The sequence below is a fragment of the Sabethes cyaneus genome, chromosome 2 (genome assembly GCF_943734655.1).
Source record: "Sabethes cyaneus chromosome 2, idSabCyanKW18_F2, whole genome shotgun sequence".
Lineage (NCBI taxonomy): Eukaryota > Metazoa > Arthropoda > Insecta > Diptera > Culicidae > Sabethes > Sabethes cyaneus.
In genome coordinates, this window is record NC_071354.1 from 47,264,904 (window position 1) to 47,285,251 (window position 20,348).

Consider the following 20,348-nt stretch of genomic DNA (forward strand, 5'->3'; position numbering starts at 1 on the left):
ACACGGCTTCATATGCCATTGGGCTCAGTAGGAATCCAACTCCTCTTTGAGTAGAAAGTAGTGCCAGAGTAGAGCAAGACTTGCCCGGATAATGTGTTCTGTTCGTCAGAACAGCAAATTTCGCTCAGCCCCAGGATTTCAAGCTTCAGGTGGAGAGCATCTTTTGTTAAGTTAAGCCAGCTTGCCCTGCAGGGCAAGGGTCAGTATATTCCATCTTCCTATTTGTGTTCATGTTTTTATACTAGAGGTTGTTGCCCATAATCCAGATTGACTGAAGTTTTTGGATCTCATTGACGGGGTTGTCGTCTTAGAGTGGGCGGGATCCATTGTGCCCCTGTCCCTGTTTGCGTACGACAACCAAGATTGTGTACCCCAGCCGGCACCGCGTGGAGGTGGGGATAGGAGTTGCTGAACAGAGGTGAACATTTTCATGCTTTGACAGGCCATATATGAAATAAGTCCCTGTATAATTCTTTGGAGTACAGCTTTTTCCTTTTCGATATCCTAGAGCGCCAATATTGTCGTTGTGGATACTGACTTGCTTCGCTGGATAATGTTTGGCAACCAGATTAAATTGTAAATTGGACTGGAAAGTTGGTAACACTGTTGAGGCATAATTCATTTTATACTGTATGCATGCTTCCACGATATGGCCACGATATTTCCGGATCGTAAAAGAACACCTCGGGGCGATGAGTGATTCTTATGTAAAAAATCGTCGTGAGTACCAACGCTAAGATTGTCCGTCTAGAAAATTTACAAATTTATGATCGAAATTCTTTGCAAAATACCCAGCATAATTAGAAAGAATAATTATTTTTGGTCATGTTTTAGACAAAAAGAGTGATTGCATGGATTGCTTTCCTTAGAAAAATGCGATGCAATAATGCGCAGATTTAGGCACAGATTTTTTATTCATGTTCCAAATTCTGCGCAGTAATGTATCCTACGAAGAAATCGCGAAAGAATACGTAACCTCACCCAAATGGCTGAGGTATAGAGGTATGAAAATTCAAGTAGATTCTTTAACTTGCATTGATTAGAATCCCGTGCTGTGTCTCGGGGTTCGAACCTACGAGCGCCAATTCATAAAACCACGTCTTTTATTTTTTCTTAATGTCCAACCTAATGGGGCTTTCAGAGAGGGGGGAAGTAGTTTTTATATGAAAACACAAGTTTTAGTTTTTTTTGTATGGGCTTATCACTTTGACCACAGCATTATTGATTTATTGTAATGTTGCCCGGGTGTATGCTGTATCAGCACTGCATTTCTGTGCTTTATCGCTATTGAGTAAACGATAAGCTTCTATTTTTTTATGCGTGCTTATGTGTTGAGGGTTTTACCCATGCTTCGATGCATGTCCTACTATACCAAACCTGTTTCGCCTCATTATAGTTAGCACTGGTGAGTCCTCCTGAGGTTCAAAACCATTACCTCATTAGGTCCTCATACCAGTATACTAACCATAAGAAGCGTCTTCGGGATAATGTAGAACTCAGCATGAAGGAAGGGTGATGAGGGGCCAGAGAATAAACCCATGCAAAAGTCACTTTGACATCGAATAGCCTGATTCTACTAAGATTCGAACCCATGACCATACGCTTGTCAAAGCAGACTCGGTAACCTTGCGGCTACAGAGCCTCCCTTACACAAGTCAAAGAAAAATTTTCCAAGAGGTCGATAAGTTCATCTATACAGTCAACCAAAAAAGTATTCGGACAGCAGCGCATAAAATTTTCTTTTAGTAATTTTGCACAGTATTTTTGCAAAGAATGGTAACACATATTTTTTAAAACAATGTTTAACTAAAGCATATTTAGATGCACAACAAAAATTCGGGGAAAAGCTTTCCGTTTTGAAGATAGGGTACATATAGTTTGAATTGCTCAAAAATGCAGCCAAAAAAGTATTCGGACAGTTAACTATCTCAACATGATCTCATGTTCTGAACATGATTCTCAACATGATCTCAACAACGATACAACAGAAGCATAGGCAACGGAAGTTAACCTAGGAGTGCCTACAAACGACAACAACGTGCCGGTTCCCGGTCTTGAAGAGATCCGGCAAGAAATTGGACAGTTGAAGAATAATAGAGCTGCCGGAAAGGATCGGCTCCCGACAGAACTATACAAAAATGGCCAAGAACCGCTAGCAACGGCACTTCACTGGATAATTTCAAGCATTTGGTAGAAGAAAAAACTACCGGAGGAGTGGATGGAAGGTGTAATCTGTCCCATCTACAAAACGGGTGGCCGGCTAGATAGATGTAACTACCACGGCATTACACTGACTGGTCAACGCCGCCTACAAGGTGCTCTCTCAGATTTTGTTACGCCGTCTATCCCTAATAGACGGATAAATAGACTACGGATCAAATTTTTACTTTCCGACAAATCCTCTAGAGATGTCGATAATGCACGAGTACGGTTTTCCGGATAAACTGACGCGGATACCCTGGAGCGATGTGCTACGTGCGCGTTTCGGGGATACTCTCGAGTAGTCGAGAGTTGCGGCAAGGGGTTGGACTGTCCTGTATGTTATTCAATATCGCTATTGAAGGTGTGATCCGGCGAGCGGACATCGAAACGAGAGGAACGAGCTTTAGCAAGAGTAGCCAACTGCTAGCCTTCGCAGACGATCTCGACATGCATCATTACTAGAAACCTTGGGACGGCGAAGGCAGTCTACGCTAGATTAAAAACGGAGGCAAGGAGGATAGGGTTACAAATCAATACGTCGACCAAATATATGGTAGGAAGAGGTTCCAGTTAAAGCAACGTTTGCCTCCCACGGACAGTGTCTATTGACTGCATTAAACTGGAAGTGGTTGATGAGTTCATATATATGGGATCTCTGGTTGCCGTCGACCATAATACGAGTAAGGAAATTCAACAAAAGTGTTGTGCACTATTTTTAGCGGAGTGCAAACGGATAGCGGAGAGTGGCACAGGCGTATGAACCACGTTGCAGGCACTACTTGGAGAGATTCCCATCATACACGTGGCGAAAGTTGGAAGACTACGGTGGACCGGCCACGTCGCAAGGATGCTGAACGACAACCCCGCAGTGCAGTGCAGTGAAATCCGTTCTCTTCAATAACTCCACCGGCACCAGGAATAGAGGGGCCCAACGTTCTGGATGGCTCGACCAGGTTGAAGCCGACTTGCGTGTGTTGAGACGCGCAACGAATTGGCGACGAGTAGCCCAGGACCAAGTACAATGGAGAGGAATTCTTGATACGGTTAGAGCCACCCCAGCTGTCGGCTGGTAAAGTAAGTAGTGTTCGACATCGGAACAAAAATTGAAGTCCGGGTTCCGGTCCGGTCCGGTCCGGTTAAAAGGCGGCACGAACTTTATTATTCCGACTATAAAGACTAATAATCCGGTCCGATTTGGCTCTGTTCAGGTTCCGGAACCGGAACAGAGCCAAATCGGACCGAAATAAAGTCGGAATAAGAGAATTCGTGCCAATTTTTATCGGAACCCGGACCTCAATTTTCGTTCCGATGTCGAACACTAAAAGTAAGTATAAGGAGGTGATGCCACTGTAATTCCGAACGTCTTTTTTTATCATCTTTCTTGTGAACAGGGAACATAAATGTGGATTATCACAGTTCAGGAAATTTGCTCTCTTGCAGTGAGCTTGCAGTAAATAATTTCGTAAGTGGAGCAAGTAACACCTCCGAGCACAACTTCAGAAAGGACGCTGACCAGTAGCATATAAAAGCTTTTAACTTTTAAAGCTCAGACATGACGATTTGTTCAAAAATGTAAAATGGACGGAACTTAAAAGTATTATTTTACGATCTGAAAACTCGAATGTTTCAAACAGCACAAATGGTGGCAGAACCTTTAAAGAATAATGGGCCAATAACAATTAATAAGGAGACAAAATTCATTGGATTCCCAATAGTGTTGCCAATCACTACTCGAATTGGCATCCAGAAACCCATCATTGTATTTTTATTCTCGTTTACAATTTTCTCCACAGAGGTTAAAGCCGCTATCGCTTTGCACTACGTATTCTCGCTTCTCAACCCGATGTACATCCCGTACGCGGCGGTGTATTTTGTCGATCGGGTCTACATCGCGTGCCGGTTGAGTTCCGCCTGTGCGGAGCTCTCCATGGCGCACTACATGACCGAGGAGATGATCGTGATGGCCTGCGGCTGTTTGTTGCACATCCCCATCTGGGCATTCTGTCTGCGTGTGTCGGACCTTGTCAAAAGTGGAGGTCGTGTGAGGGATATGTTCCATCGAGCCACGGTACGAGCAAGCAGCATTAAAAAAGGTCTTATAATTAATTGATTTACCTTTTTTCTAGAATGAAGAAGACATCGTTACGGAGGAGCAATGCATTGGAGAGTACGAGGATGAGGATGTTAGAAATGAGCGTGCAAAAATCTTTCGATTGTCTTGTCAGGAGCAGAACGACCAACCGCAGCCTGTAGTTCTGGTGAAGGTAACTACCACCCTGCGTTATTAATGGGATCAAATACTAATCATTTACTCTTCACAGAATTTGCGAAAAGAATTCTCGCAGGAGTCGTTGTGTGGGAGCGCGTCCTGTTGCTGCTGTGCCGACGATGAACCACCAAGAAAGAAGGTTTCCGTGCGCAGTTTATCGTTTGCCGTGGACGCTGGCGAGGTGTTGGGACTGTTGGGTCACAACGGGGCAGGAAAAACGACCACCATGAAAATAATGACCGGAGAAACGATTCCCACCAGAGGAACGGTTCGGGTAGCCGGCCACAGTATTACCATCAATCAGGACGATGCGTTCAAAACGTTAGGCTATTGCCCGCAGCACGATGCACTGTGGAAGAACATTACGGTTCGTGAACATCTGGAACTGTACGCTCGTATCCGGGGTGTGACTAGAAAGGATTTGAACCATCTGGTGACCACCTACCTCACCGGATTGCACATAAACGAGCATGCCAACAAGCAAACGCAACACTGCTCCGGAGGAACACGTCGGAAACTCAGCTACGCTATGGCAATGGTCGGAGCTCCCAAGGTGGTCCTGCTAGATGAACCATCCACCGGAATGGATCCCAAATCGAAGCGATTCCTGTGGGATACAATACTGGCCAGTTTCCATGGAACTCGGTGTGCCATGCTGACCACCCATTCTATGGAGGAAGCGGATGCACTTTGCTCACGCGTTGGTATTATGGTGAAAGGCGAACTGAGGTACCCTTCTTCCGAATCCTTCGGAACATTTTAGAAATCACCAAAGTTTGTTTTGTCTTTCAGGTGCCTTGGCTCGACACAGCATTTGAAGAACCTGTACGGAGCCGGCTACACGCTCGAAATCAAGCTGAAGCACGTCGAAAGTGTGTACAGCGAGACGCCCATCGAAAGTCAACCCAGCAGCAGCCAGGAGCAGCTGCAGCTCGATCAGAGCGTGGATCACATCGCCGCAACGCCGGTCATCAGCAATTGCATCGACAACCGGTCGATGGCGTTGCGTAACTTTGTAACCGATCTCTTCCCGAGTGCCACACTGGAGGAAAGTTTCGCCGATCGGCTGGTCTACTCCGTACCGCAGCAGGTCGTCAGTTCGCTAGCGGAGTGCTTCTCGCGGCTCGAGAGAGGTAGGTTTCTCACTTGAAAAGAACGTTCCACGTCTCATTATTTATTTTCTCCGTCAGCCAAAACGGAGCTGGACATCGAAGAGTACTCATTCAGTCAGACGACACTAGAGCAAGTGTTTCTGAAATTTGCCCACTACGATGAAGAAACGTCCAGTGTGCAGTAGTTAGTGCATGCCGGAGCCGGCTGAATTACAGGCACTGTCACGCTGGACGGTTAGTGTCTGCCACTAAGAATGAAACGAGCATTATTTGTGTATAAAAACTAAGCTAGTAACTAATGGTAAGTAAGTTAAATTATTTAATAATAATGCCCCCCTCCCCCCAAAAAGTATCTTACAAAGAATGGAAAAGAAGAGATAAAAAGACCCAAAAACCGGTTATATAACCTAAACGAATTAAAATGAATTACAATAAAAAAAAGTGAAATTACAATAAAATATAAATTGAACAAACCAATGAAGAGAAAAGTGACAAAAGTAACCCCCAAAAGGTAATCATAATACGAACATTTATAGACGGTAGCCAAAAACCGCTGCGTGGGGCAAGTGATCCATACATACGTTGAAAAAAAAAAGACAAAAAGGCAAAAAGTGTGAAATTTGATTTACATCTGTGATTTATTACGTTCAGTGAAACAAAAACAAAGTAAAAAAACTAAAAAATTAAAATAAAAGAATTAGAGAAAAAAGTCAAACCCAAAAAAGATTGATACACCCCGATCGTGAAATCGTGGCTAGGAAATGGTTCAATAAAATTGCAAGATAAACGCTTTCCCCGTTTCGGTGCTGATTTCGCTTTAGAATGGTAAAGAAAAGTTCACGAGTAGCAGATTATCACAAAACACAAAACACGACTCGAACGACGTATTAAATATAAAGCATGAAGGTTCTACTATAAACCATTGCATAACGGAATTATGTAGTGCTCAGGGAGAAGCCGGATTACCGGACAACAAAATGTATTGGTGCAGGCTTGGCATAGCTTTGAACTATATGCAAAATAATGTCGACTGTTAGTGTAGTTGGTAACAGTAGGCGGCGGATCTAATGGATTTTCCAACAGTAACGATCCCACTCGTGTCTCAGTTTTCAATGGTATCCTAAATGGAAAAATGGAGAGAAATACAGAGACAATGCTCCCAATTCGGTGAATCGTGAAACAAAAAAGTTTCGTAAATGTTTGAAGGGAGAAACCGGGGAAAATCCAACATCCAAGTTGCGAGGCGAGGACAGATCCAGAACAGAATAGTTCCGACACGAATGACGGAAGCAGCAAGTTCGATGTAGTTCGGTTTTAAAATGGAGCCACAGTCTTTGGAATTATACACCGCTTCTAAATAATAAGTATAAAGTACTCGACAAAGAAAGATTTTTAATTGGAGATATTGCAGAAGATGGTTAACGAGGAATAGACATTCGTAACATTGGAAAATGTTCAAAGACTCACGAAAACCAAATATTGGAGTGCCGATAAAACTTTCGCTACAGTAGTTGATTTGCTTCGATAATTAGTAACAATTTACGCAAGTATGAGAGTCTCGTGATTTTTATTTTATTATCATCCAGACATGAAATGCTTTACCGAAAAGTATTTGCTGGAATATTGGAGTTTTCGGACGAAAATCAAGTTTAGCTTGATCCACCAACAGTTATACTAACCTGTACAGTTTCGTCGTCCCGTTAGTAAAACGAGTTAGATTAAGCTTCTCGGTGGTTTGCGTTTGACTACAACAGACGGAGATGGAAGAGACACAATTTGTGACTAAAATTGACTCAGCTCGTCAGTGTTGACGAAGTATTCAATGCGTCGCATGCTTAATAAGGAGGTTGTGGAGTTTCTCTTTTGTCCAGTCCACTGTGGTTCAATGGTTCATAAAATAGGGCCTGGGATGTAAAGTGGGTTCAAATCCGCTTATAATTGGTTCCGATTAGAGCTTGGTTCGATTCGCGAAACCCCCAACTTGAATAAAAAAGAACAGTGGTCAACTTCTTAAGCGTTGCTTCAATGTTCGTTCTTTACTTTTTTTCATGTTGGACATTTTTATCACTACGGCCATTTTTTGATCTATTGTGATATAATTCCCATTTATTATAGCTATCTGGGCAAGATGACGCACCACTACTAGAAGCTTTTCCATAAGCTTCAGATGATAGCGGGTAGCGGCTCGGACAATATCCTGTTATAGGACTAGTAAAAATGCTTAACGGTTTAAGATAAACCGTTTCGACGGTCTAGCAATGAAAGTGTTGCTTCAATTTGATTCCACTTTCGTACATTCCCATGCTTTCAGCTTCATTTTTAAGGCAGACGCAGGTAAACCACAGAGGGACTCAGGACCTACCAATTGATGGAATGATCCGAGTCTTGCAAGCGCATCAGCTTTTTCATAGGTTGATTTGGTTGCGACAAGACAATTTTTGGAGTGATTGAATACACGAATAGAATTCCGACATATCCGAAATTTCCGACTTTAAAGCATTTAGAGGTGCTTGACTGTCGGACATAATACGGATATCACGGTGCTCCATAGACCGTTATTATCAAAAAAATTTGCCATGAAATCGGAGTACACCAGTCGATTTATAAGACTTTCACATGGTCAAAATTTCAGAAAAATCGTAGGTACAGTTTTGGAGAAACGGCCATTTAAATTCAAGAACGCATAAGTCTTGAGAAAAGTGACAAAGCACATATACAAATGTGCTTATTTTATACACACAATTTTATTTCAAATAATCGTACTGCTGACATTCTTATAAAAAGACCATAGCAGGAATTGCTTTACAAAACAACAGCAGTTAGTGTGAGATTTATTTCTTGTGGTAAAGGATAATCACGAAGAAAATCACAGAAAAGTATATATTATTTTAAACTGTATATTATGTCTTTCAAAAAACAAAAATGTAAAACCAACCGCTGAATCACTACGTAAAGTTATTCGAGATAAGTTTCTGAGTGACATTGAAGTTCGAGAGTGGTACTACCGGTCTTCTATTTGTGCGACATGTCGGATATCCGGCTCCGCTGAAAAAGTAGGAAAGGTGGTGACCTTGCATCCATACAAATATAACTACACGGTAAGTACAAGAACGAATTCAAAATGTTTGTGTGAGGTTTGTTAAGCCAATCAAATGCAAATTGAGAATAATCTACTGAGAAAAATTCCGAGGAAAATAAGAGTTGGCCGACCGCAGACGTCCAATTTCAACACAAGTGAAGTTGTACGTATGTGTGATACTTGCCTGACGGAAATCGATCGGGGAAAGAAACATGTCTGTACCTATTTCTTCAGAACGTACCAAAAACTTGGAAATAAATTTGAAAGACAAATATGCTTCTTCGAATGCATCAGATGTCTGTGACTGTGTCACAGTTTCTAGTCGAAAAAGCATCAACTTTCGATAAACGAGCTACATAGGGTATGTTGCTACATCGTCGTAATTGCCTATTCCCGTCCTATCCAACACAAAAAATATTAAAAATATCAGCATTTTTATGACGCACAATACAAAACTAGTTATTCCCTAATATTTTAGTTTGTTGTCTATCATACGCGATCAATCAAAGTGAGCTGAGATCTATTTAAATGCTTTTTATCATTAAAGTAGTCCTACCAGCCAAATTTCCTACGTTTTTTCGTGCGACGAAGAAGACAATGTCGACTAATCGTTTTAATTTCCGTCATTCATAAATGAAAATAACTCACGCAAGGCATTGTCGTTATTCTACAGCCAGGACAACTTGCCTGATCTGCAGAAATTTTATAGAATAACATTTGTCATGCCGTCCTACACAAATACATGCTCGCTAGCTTCGTAAACATTATTGTGATTTTTAGTTCGGACGATGAAAAATTTTGATGGACGGATTTTAAAACGGTACGACGAATTTGAGCAATAAAGTCAGTTGCGTAATTTCAATAATATGTTTTAATAATCGCTTTTCAGTGATTTCAAAGTTCACGGATCGGAAGGTAAGTGTGTTTTAGTCAAATCAGCACAAGAACTTTTGGAGTATTCATTGAATCCATCCAACAAATGATGAAAATTAGAATGGCTTTACTTATTACGACGGTAATTAGAAATAAACCCTATATGTTTTGAACATAAGTTATACTTTTACTTTGATTTATGTAAGATCTGAAAATATCCGTTTATCAAGTTCTCGCGGAAACCCATCCGTTTTGAGAAAATTGATGTCTATTAAAGGGTGTCCCACGTCAAAATGCACCACGGAAGAAACGCTGTAGAAAATTACTACTCTCGAAAATTTGGGTAGAAGTAGTTTAGAGCGTATTGTTTACACTGTATTTATCGCTGTCAGTTTTTCAATAAATAGAAAAAATTGCGACACCCGAAAAGTAACGTCGTGAACTGATTTTGCGCAAGCATATTTGTAAATAAATGTGACATCCATCGAAAAAAAAATTATTTAGAAAAAGGCTAAAAAAAAAAATATTTTCCAGTCATTCATCACTCATCAATTTATTTATTTATTATCGAAACAAATAAATGAAACTGATTCTGACTTTCCTTCGCTTAACACATGAAGCGACTTGTTTTCTTTGTTGAATAGAACTATTCAAGCAAGCTTCAATTGAAACTGATGATTGTTTCAGTTGACGGCGATTGGAAATCCGGCACGATTTGTCAATGATTAGATTTTTCATACCATACCATTGCATTCAAAGTTTTTACCCTTCTACTAAAAATTTGATAGAAAAGTATAATTTAAACTTTAAAAGCAACTGTCATAATGTAGTGAAACCTGCTCCACCGACGCAGATTGGATCCTGTCCTGGTTTGTAGTTCATAGAATAAGCACCATAGAAATAATCTTTATTAATAAATTATAAGTAAGTTTTTTTTTATTTTGGAAATTTGATAGAAAAAACTGTTAAAAAATCTGCAAATGTCTACTCGCCGGATGGAACATAATAGCAAAACAAACGAGGAATCTTTTTATAATTTCGGCAAAACCTATAACTCTGAGATCTCTGGGATTATCCAAAATAAATTGGAAAATTTAAATTTTAGTTTTGCGACTGTTATTTTCTTTTAATGAATCATACACTAAACTTTTAAAAGAATAAGGAATTTTTAGAAACCTTTTACTTTCAACATTTTTTTTATTTTTTTAAGCCTGTGTGACGTCCAAAGGAAGGAATGGATTTTGAGTTTTGTGACACAATCGGACAGAGGGGGAGGGGAGGGGGGTGTCAAAAAAAGCAGAAATTTGAAGGACGTCATATTTGAATCGTCCCATAGCAACGGGACGGAAGGAGAACTACAAGGTAAACATTTATTGATCATTATATTCAAGTATTATACTTTCTACTACTTACATCAGAAGAGAATTTAAACTGCTACGACGTGCTTGCATTTTCCTAGTCCAGCTTTGCAGCTAGATTTTAGATTCCAGTTTTGAAAACGAACGGTTTTGTACGAACATTTATTTTGTGCGGTTCCGATTTCGGAGCAGATGATTTTAGACAGTGTGTGTGTGTGTGTGATACAATCCATCACCCGCTGACCGGCAGCACTTTTATGTAAAAAATTACTTGCATCTATTAACTAGAAAGTTTATGTCTCTATATGCAAATAATTTTAGTCCTGGAGATGGAAGGTGATAGCTCTATTGTTCATCCAGCGACCCATTTCTAGAATGCCTGGATATACACGTACATTCCGAGGTCGCCTTCATGGACAATAAGCCCCGCATGGATACTTTTAAATATTCACACTTCCAGAATAATTTTCATTATTCTGGCGCGTATTTGGTTTAACAAGTTTAATAAAATCAATAATAATTAAAATAATAATATCGTTCTATATTACAAATGTTTGCTTTCACCCGTGCATTGCATATCTCTAGCGCTAGTGGCTCTAGTACTCTCGCAAATTCATGAAAAGTATTGATTAATCTATATAGAAAAGTAATTTTATCGATATCAATAACTATCGATAATTTAACAGCAAGAGTTCCAAAATATTGCCCACTATCTACAATAGCTGGTCAAAGTGATTTGCAATTTGCATAGCAATTACTCGCGGCAGTAATACACGAATGAAAACAGAATACTTATGCTCTTTTGCCGAATGAAACTTCCGCAGATCATATAGAATCACTCGCCGCCGTGCAGGAACCACAAGAACATAATAGCAACTTATCTTGATTTATTCGATGGCGAGATAGCAACTCGAAACATCTCACTCACACCAAATAGCAAAATTTGTTACGCATTTTGTTCGCAACTACTCGCTGCTAATCGTAGCACATAGTGCCATCTCGCTTACACTATCAGTGTCAAACAAACTGGAACTTTATGTTATTTTCCCAGATGATTTTCGCAGAAAAATTCACTTTCACGGAACTTCCTTCATGCTTTTCACATGCAAAATACGCCTATTTATCGTTTACAACTATTTTTAACGATACTAACTGAGAAAACTATTAAAAATTACGAAAAGTTCTGCAGCCGGCACGAACAGAGCACTTTTGGTTGACCATTTCATTAAAACTTCAGGAGCAGATGATTTTAGACAGGTTGCAAAAATAGTTACTCCATCCTCATACACAGCTTGCACACCAACCAGCAGTAAATGTTTCGACTGATAGACGCGATCTCCTTCCACCTCCAAATGTGTTCCTCCCGCTGCGTACTCCAGGATGTCGGATAATTTAATATTTATTCTAACGTTGCTCGTACTTTCCTCGTCAGAAGCCTTAAGATAAAACCATAAATTACATCACACGCGCAGTATTCGAGGACATATCTTTATTTATTTTCTAAAATGATCAAACTCAGAATCCTTAATAAATTTTAATTTAAACCAAAACCTTTTTTTTTAAATCGAAAATTCTTCGATCGAATCGAATTGAAATCGAAAGCGTGTTAGAAGTAAAAAGTGTTTTATAAAAATGGCTTAATCTTTTAAGAAGTAGTGTAAGATTAAAAAATCATAGAAAATCACAGTCGCGTATTTTCTCCAAAAAAAGAAATTTAAATTTCTAGATTTTTCCGGATAAACTGATCTTAAAGTTATCTTTTTAACGAAATTATAAACAGATTCCACGTTTTGCTAACTCTCTTCACCCAGCGAGTAGACTTTTATTGATTTTTTAGAGATTTTTTTAACCGAATTGCTGTATGTAATTTTATTAGCATCAATTGAAGCTTGCTTGCAAGATTCTGTTCAACAAATGAAACAAATCGCTTTTTGAGTGAAGAGAAGATAGGAGAGAATCAGCATCATTTATTTCTCGCGTAACTTTTCAAAAGGACCTATCTAACAAAACACATTTTTCGAGTAAATCGCGCGTGAAGGTCGATGAAATATTATTTAAAAGTGTATAAAACTGGATCAATTTTTTCCTATTTTGTTCACTGCACAGTCATGGTGCATAAATGTATTGTGTATTTTAATAGAGATTTTGCAATTGCATGTGGAATTTTCATTAAACAAGCCCAAAATGTTACATAGGACATTTTTTTAGCCAGACTGTACATTGGACAAATTACATAGGTCGTTTTGATAAGGCTGTTATTGGATTGGTCATTTTGAATTTTCTCATTCCATCGTCCCGGTAATGCGATATTACTATAACACAACATCAATATCACCATATATATCATATAGTATCTATTTATATAAGTAGAAACGGGGAAAAACTGTTTCTAACGTCCAAGAACAAAAGACATTCGTTCAAGTCGTTACATGTAAGCAATAAATACATGGTCATTATATTCTAACGATAATTACCTAACAGATTAACAGTTTCACAGATTTTATTCGTTTGTTGACTGCATATCACCATATTCGTAAACTCTGTCAAAAGATGGTGGGGTTTTTACGCGCACTTGAGGGTCAACCTCTAGTGGGCTTTTCCCCGCCCACAAATTTCATTGAGACCTTTAAAGGTCAGATGAAAAATTGAAATAAATAAATAAATAAATAAATAAACAAATTTAATAGATACCGGCCGACTATCGGTTGTTTGCTATTCTCAATGTAAGCAACATGGGTACCCTTTTTCTCGGATCTGTGTAAGATGTTACTCTGCAATCGACTGCTGACAGATGAATATAGCTATACAGATCATGACTTGTACAGTCTATAACTCATAGATAAAATCAACATCATGCACTTTTCATCTCTGCATACGACATAAAAACATATAACATATTCAATCATCAATTTATTTAAACATATTAAAATATTTCATTGCATTACTCAATCTTCATCGCTAAGTATGTCCATGTCTGAATCAAATCCTCCACTGTTCACAACCTTTGGTTTTCTTCCGCGGCCAGGAGGTGTCAAAGTCTTTAAGAAAGCTTCGTAGTACCACTTTTGTTTTACATACGGTAACAGTTTGCGAAGATCTTCTAACTTAGCAGAGGGTAATCTGATAGGAGCTGTAAAAATTGGCTCTGCTTTTAAATTTTGCAACGGTACGGATTTAGAAGATAGTAGTTCTATGTTTTTGGGGCTTGCATCGCCTACATTATTCTTGAACATTACAGTTCCCGGTTTATCGGTAGAGCACGAAAATATCCTTGCTGCCTTAAACTTAAACGCTTCGTTATCGGTACTACATTTTGGCAATGTATATCTTTCGTTCAATATCATCCAATTTAAGAATCGGTTTTGCTCCATTTCTTCTACGATAATCGGAGTGGTTCGTTTAATAGAAGCAATTAATAAGCTCCAATCACGAGGTGTTTCTATATTGACTTGCGTCCTTCTTTTCGCTCGTTCGATTGCTGAATGTATTGTATCGCATTCCATATGGCTATGACCACTTGTCATAAATTTATGACAAATTGTGAATTTTCGTCCTTCGGCGGCCATCAGTTCAACGACATATGCCATCAAAAATAAAACAATCCGGTTATTATTCTGCCCAGCACAACGATCGCTGTACATAATAATTTCTTTTACGCAAGCTGGTAGTCCTCGTAAATATGCCCATAGACATGATCCGATTTCTCTTGATCCTCTCTTAGCTCGGGTCTCATCCCATATGTAACATATTGGTACATTTTTACCTGCTTGCGTTTCAAAGATAGTCAGGTTATATGTATATAGTTGGCGGCTGTAAAAAGAGCGCCCACAAGTCAAATAGGGTGTAGCTAATTGCTTTTGTAAATCAAATGATATGGTGCGTACGGTTTCATCATTATTCGCCCGAAGCCTATCTTGTTTCTTCTCGTGATACATGCGTTCAGCTTCTAACTGATGCGCTTCTCTACGAGTTAGTATCTCGTCTCGTCTCGTAGTGTTCTTCTCTACTTGTAACTCAACCCTAATCATGTCGCAAGTATTGCAAGTATCAACTTTTGGCTTTCGAAATTTAATATTCAGCGAATTAAAAGCAAGCCTATAGGTATTGTAGTGAACTGGAGTAATGTTTCCCACACCACACTGATCCTGATAAAGCTCGTACATACGATGGATCGTTAAATCAGATGATAAGTAAAGACAAGATGACTTCTCACGGCTATAGTGGCTTTCTTCGGCTGGAAACGACTTGATATGGTTTAGTATATACTCAGCGTGCTCAGGATCAATTTGCTTCCTCGATTCATTATCTTTTCGCATGTCATCCCCAGCAATCCCAGCACCCAAAACCAGCTTATCGGCAAGAACACGAACTTTTCGTTCTCTGAGGTCAAAAGTAGACATAAACATGCGTTTGCAGACCTTTACCGCGCCTTGTACACCTGGTAGCCTATAGATTCGAGTAAGAGCACGTCGTGAGATCAAAACCTGCAGAGAACGTAAAGTAAGACAGTAGCGTTTAGGATTCGTATTACACAGGCTTCATTTTCGGGTTTTTGCTCAATAGATGTTTATTTGATAAGCTCATTGAAACCGAATTCAAAAAAGTAGTGTAAATGGCAATTGTAGAGATGATTATTATTTATAATGTTGTTGAAGAAAGTATAGTCTTATCTATTGTAATAATTCACACTACAGTTGCCCTTTACACTGCTCTTTCGAATTCTGTTTGCTGAGGTGCTTTAGTCAAATGAGCATCTACTGACCAAAAACCAAATATGAAGCCTGGTGTTACAATGAAGGTTTCACAGGAGCTTATACTTGCTTACCTTTGGACGAACCGTTTTGATAACAGCTATGTGACTTGATAAAAATTGATTTTGCCCAGACTGCGTCAGATCAAGAAGACTAGCTAGTAAGCGCTTTCGAACCGGTTCCGAAAATTTGTCGTAACACCGCATTTTACAACTACAAGGTGGTTGTACTTGTCTGGCTGGGACTGTGTTTCCATCAACTTTCGTGTACGGGAGACCTTTAATTTTCAGAATTTTATTTTGCATCCGCAAATTTAATTTCCTTTTTTTTGGCTGTGGTTCTCCACTTTTCGGTTCGGTTTCATTGGTTTCTTCGGTTTCTGCATCAGCATCAGAGTCATTATCAGATATATTATTTTTATATTTTTCAAAATACTCGTAAATTGATAGATTATTTAGTAACGTAGCGTCACCATCGGGGACCCAGTCAGGATCTATCTCGTCGTCTGTAAAATCAATCCACGAACCAGAGTTTGTGGTGTTTAACGGCCCACAATTTTCCCTCTGAGTAGTTTGATACATTTCAGATAGTTTGTGATTTGTTTCTAAAGTCTCTTGATGAAAAATCGGGGTTGAATCGTTCTTTTTGCGTAAATCAAGCACTTTCGAAGGTGCACTTTGAACACCTGAATCGACTTTGGGCGTTTTATTGACTATCAAATTCAGAGGCGTCTCATGGTTATAATTTTCATTTAATGAGAGGTTCTGTGCAAACGAGATGAGAGGAGTCGATGAACGAATATGCCTAAAAGACGGATCTTCGTTCCACCGATCACTAGTGTAGGAATCTGCCGAATGTGGATACAGAAAATAATAATAAGCCTCCATATAATTTTGAGCAAGTCCCACATGATTGGATGTGGGATAGGATCTGAACTGCGATATTTGTGCAATTGATCCAGCTTTATGGTGTTCTCGTAGATGGAATGCTAGGCATTACTTACCATAAGTAGAATCTAACCGTGTCCGCTTATAGAATGAGGCTTGATTCGAGTAACTTGAGATTGAGGTTTGAATTGAGTGATTTGAGATTGAGGTTTGAATTGAGTGGTTTGATACGTCTTGTAAAGAGAAACGGTCAACACCTGGATGGGTCAGGTTTGCCCAAGGTCCCTGACTCAGAAGATTATGATTATTTGAGCTTCTGTTGTATGCTGAAAAGTATATTCAAATTGGTTTATGAGTCATAATACATCAATATTATATTTCATACAGTTACCGTTCAACTGGTTTAATGAGGCTGGTTTTTTCTTATTATCTACAGAATAAACACCAACTAAAGAATCTACAGGCATCATTTTAAATAAATAACTGATTTCAGTGCGTTCAAAACAAATTTTTGCAATGAATTCACTCCAACACAAATAACGACCAAAGTACAGATTTGAATTGACTGATTTGTTTTGTTACTTTGGACGTTGTCTTGGTTACCAAAGCAAATGTCCAATGTAACAGTGGAGCAAGAATGAATCCAAATTGGACATAGGATATTTTGCTTACTTTGATTATCTCGATTCAATGAATAGCAATTGGTATGGATGTTTTCGTATAATACTAATAGACATGTAATTTATTATAATCATGCATAAACTCGATTTTTTTACATTTGTTACTTAGGTCCTTTTGAAAAGTTACGCGAGAATTCACTCCAACACAAATAACGACCAAAGTACAGATTTGAATTGACTGATTTGTTTTGTTACTTTGGACGTTGTCTTGGTTACCAAAGCAAATGTCCAATGTAACAGTGGAGCAAGAATGAATCCAAATTGGACATAGGATATTTTGCTTACTTTGATTATCTCGATTCAATGAATAGCAATTGGTATGGATGTTTTCGTATAATACTAATAGACATGTAATTTATTATAATCATGCATAAACTCGATTTTTTTACATTTGTTACTTAGGTCCTTTTGAAAAGTTACGCGAGATTTGTTTCGACGATGTCGGGTCCTCTTGCGATCTTCTGAAGTAAGATAAGTTCTTGTTGGATTTTTTTCCTTCGGCTTGATCAGTCTCAAAAATGTCAAAAACGAGCTTGGTCTCTACATCCGACAGTTTCGATGATTTATTTCATCTTTTTCAGAGGAATAGAAAATATAGAAAATAGAATAGAAAAAGATGAAATAAATCATCGAAACTGTCGGATGTAGAGACCAAGCTCGTTTTTGACATTTTTGAGACTGATCAAGCCGAAGGAAAAAAATCCAACAAGTAAATCCCAACAGTCGACAAACATACAATTAAGATAAGTTCGAAAATCGAAATAAATCGATGAGTTCTTGTAGCCTTTTTCTGAGAATGAATTTTCTTCGGCGGATGTCACATTTGCTTAGACCCCCCCCCCCCCCTCTGTCACAACCGGTCACAAAATTGATACCCCCTTCGCCACCATAAGCAGTGGACGTCATTATTGAATGATCCCTATCCGTAACAGACGTGCAACAGAAATGGGGAAAGATTGCAGAAAAGGTTACAGAAGATAAGTACAAAGCTACAAGATTGGCTGAATTTTGCAATAAAGTGCAAAACAAAGAATGTAAATCGACGGATAGTATAATGCTATCTGAGCAAGATAAACGGAATGTCTTACAGGCATTTTTAGAAGGTAGCAATTTGTTGAATTTTTTTCCTGTTCTATTTTGTCAGCTATATTAAAGGTTATAAACTTATTATCTAACGGTTAGTTAGATAAAGATGATTTTTTTTCTTTTACTTCTACTGTTAGATTAGAACAATATAATGAACATCTACGTCGAATAGAAATATCGGAACATTCTTAATCAGTATTTTAATCAATCTATCTTTCTATGATACATTTCTACAAAAAGGTCTTCGATACTTGAAGATCAACTTTCTAATAAAAACCTATGTGCAAAATTTAAACGAAGCAAATTAGAGATACTTGTTGTTAGACTTACTTAGAAAGATAAACTTTCAAGTGCAGACCCTAGAACTTATATTCATATGCAGTCTTGCATATGAAGTAAAAGGTAGACCGTTAATTCGAATTCAGTCAGAAGAAGACGATAATAATAACATCATCCGCGAGATAGTTAAATCTTCTTCACAACCAGCACCATCTTCGGAGTCTCTGATATCAGTTGATGAAAGTCCTGAGAACAGCGAGCTGAAGTGTTTTTGAGCAACACATTTAATTGCGACAATTTTTTGAACATTGATATCGCAAATACGGATTTTGTGGGACCTTTGGCCGAGGAGTTATATCTTTATTATTAATTACATGTAGATATCTCACGACGCGAAGTAATAACAATATGCTTAAGCACAATTGACCAGAATTCATCGCCCGCATGGAAACGCGAAAGAAGCTTTCGTATAACAGCATCAAACCCATACGATTTGTTCACATTTTATACAAACCGGTCTGAGAGAAAAAAAATCAAAGGGGTTGTGTACAAGACACGACCGCATATATAGGTGACGCAGGACTACGTAAGTCTCTTTGTAGTGATAGTAGCAGGTATTCATGCTTGTAATCATTCGATTCTTCATGTATACATGCTATATGCAACATATATACATGCTACATGCGTTGTATGTAACATTTATCAAAGTAGTAACAATTCTCAAAAGATTGTGCATTTGAAAACAATTTAACAAAATCAAGAACACAAACTATTGCTTGCCTGCTACCTTACAGAAATTAAAGATTGTTTTTATTACCTATGGTTCCCCACGTTGAAGGGATTTTACCAATTCAATCCTATTTTATCAACAGCACATCTTTTCACTACACTTCTAATGAAACGGCACGCATGCGTACTCATACAGAGTCGTATTATAACCGAACACTACAGCTGTAGTTAATTTTTCCAACACAGATATCAAATTCGCCTAGGTTTAATCGTCTCGCAGTAAAGAATTTGTGATCTGTTTGGATAACAAACTTGTTTCATTTTTTCTGGCACACTTCCCTAACACAGACATCAAATTGGACTAGGTTTAATCGCGTTCGTAAGAAAACTGTTGGCGCGAGGAGGCTTTGTCACTCTTTCTGGCGTACTTCCCAAGCAAGGACATCAAAATGGTCTAGGTTTAACCTCGGTGGCAAGAAATCTTGTTGAAATGAGGAAGCTTTGTCACTTGTTTTGGCTTACTTCCCAAGCACAGATATCAAATTGGTATAGGTTTAGATCATCGTAAAGGATCTTACAACCAATCACGAAGCGAGAATTCTGGTAAAACATAGGTTCATTATTTTCAATTTTACAATAGTTCAACATAAAGAATCCATACTTTTCTTCATTTGGGTCAATTCTTAGAAGATTTCCCGATCGATTGTTGTAAGAATATTGAAAATCGATCGGAAAACCGCTGAGCTATTAGCGCTCAAAACCTTTCATTTTTCGTGACGCTCGCATTTTTCGATTTTTTGGAATGACACCCTATCTCAAAACTTGCCGTAAGACGTAGTCCTACGTCAAAATTGGAGAAAGAAGGTGTTAAGCCAAATTTTGCCAAAACCGATATCAACTCCTGCTATTGAAAATGGTTTGCTCGTATTGTGAAGGACTCGCTATTAAAGCGTATGAACGTGACTTCAATAAAATAGTTTCAAGAGCCGGTTTAGTAATTCCACCACATCTACCACGGCTTGGATGTTCTCCAGATGGCCTTA

The 20,348-nt window shown here is 38.7% G+C and overlaps 2 protein-coding genes across 2 annotated transcripts in view; one reads left to right on the plus strand and one right to left on the minus strand.

Moving 5' to 3' along the window:
* LOC128737046 (cholesterol transporter ABCA5-like) overlaps nucleotides 1–5,768 on the plus strand; it is a 26,289-nt gene extending 20,521 nt beyond the window's left edge. The window contains exons 7-11 of the mRNA XM_053831593.1: nucleotides 3,996–4,270; nucleotides 4,329–4,466; nucleotides 4,524–5,200; nucleotides 5,264–5,604; nucleotides 5,662–5,768. Of these exons, the coding sequence (XP_053687568.1) occupies nucleotides 3,996–4,270; nucleotides 4,329–4,466; nucleotides 4,524–5,200; nucleotides 5,264–5,604; nucleotides 5,662–5,768 (1,538 nt within the window). The remainder of the gene's footprint in view (nucleotides 1–3,995; nucleotides 4,271–4,328; nucleotides 4,467–4,523; nucleotides 5,201–5,263; nucleotides 5,605–5,661) is intronic.
* LOC128735366 (uncharacterized) lies at nucleotides 5,769–16,998 on the minus strand. The gene is made up of 6 exons (XM_053829854.1): nucleotides 16,923–16,998; nucleotides 16,648–16,857; nucleotides 15,719–16,491; nucleotides 14,778–15,377; nucleotides 12,168–12,329; nucleotides 5,769–5,831 (listed from the first exon to the last, which is right to left on the minus strand). Exons 1-6 carry the CDS (start codon nucleotides 16,996–16,998, stop codon nucleotides 5,769–5,771), a joined length of 1,884 nt encoding a protein of 627 aa, XP_053685829.1.
* Between the last annotated feature and the right edge of the window lie 3,350 nt (nucleotides 16,999–20,348).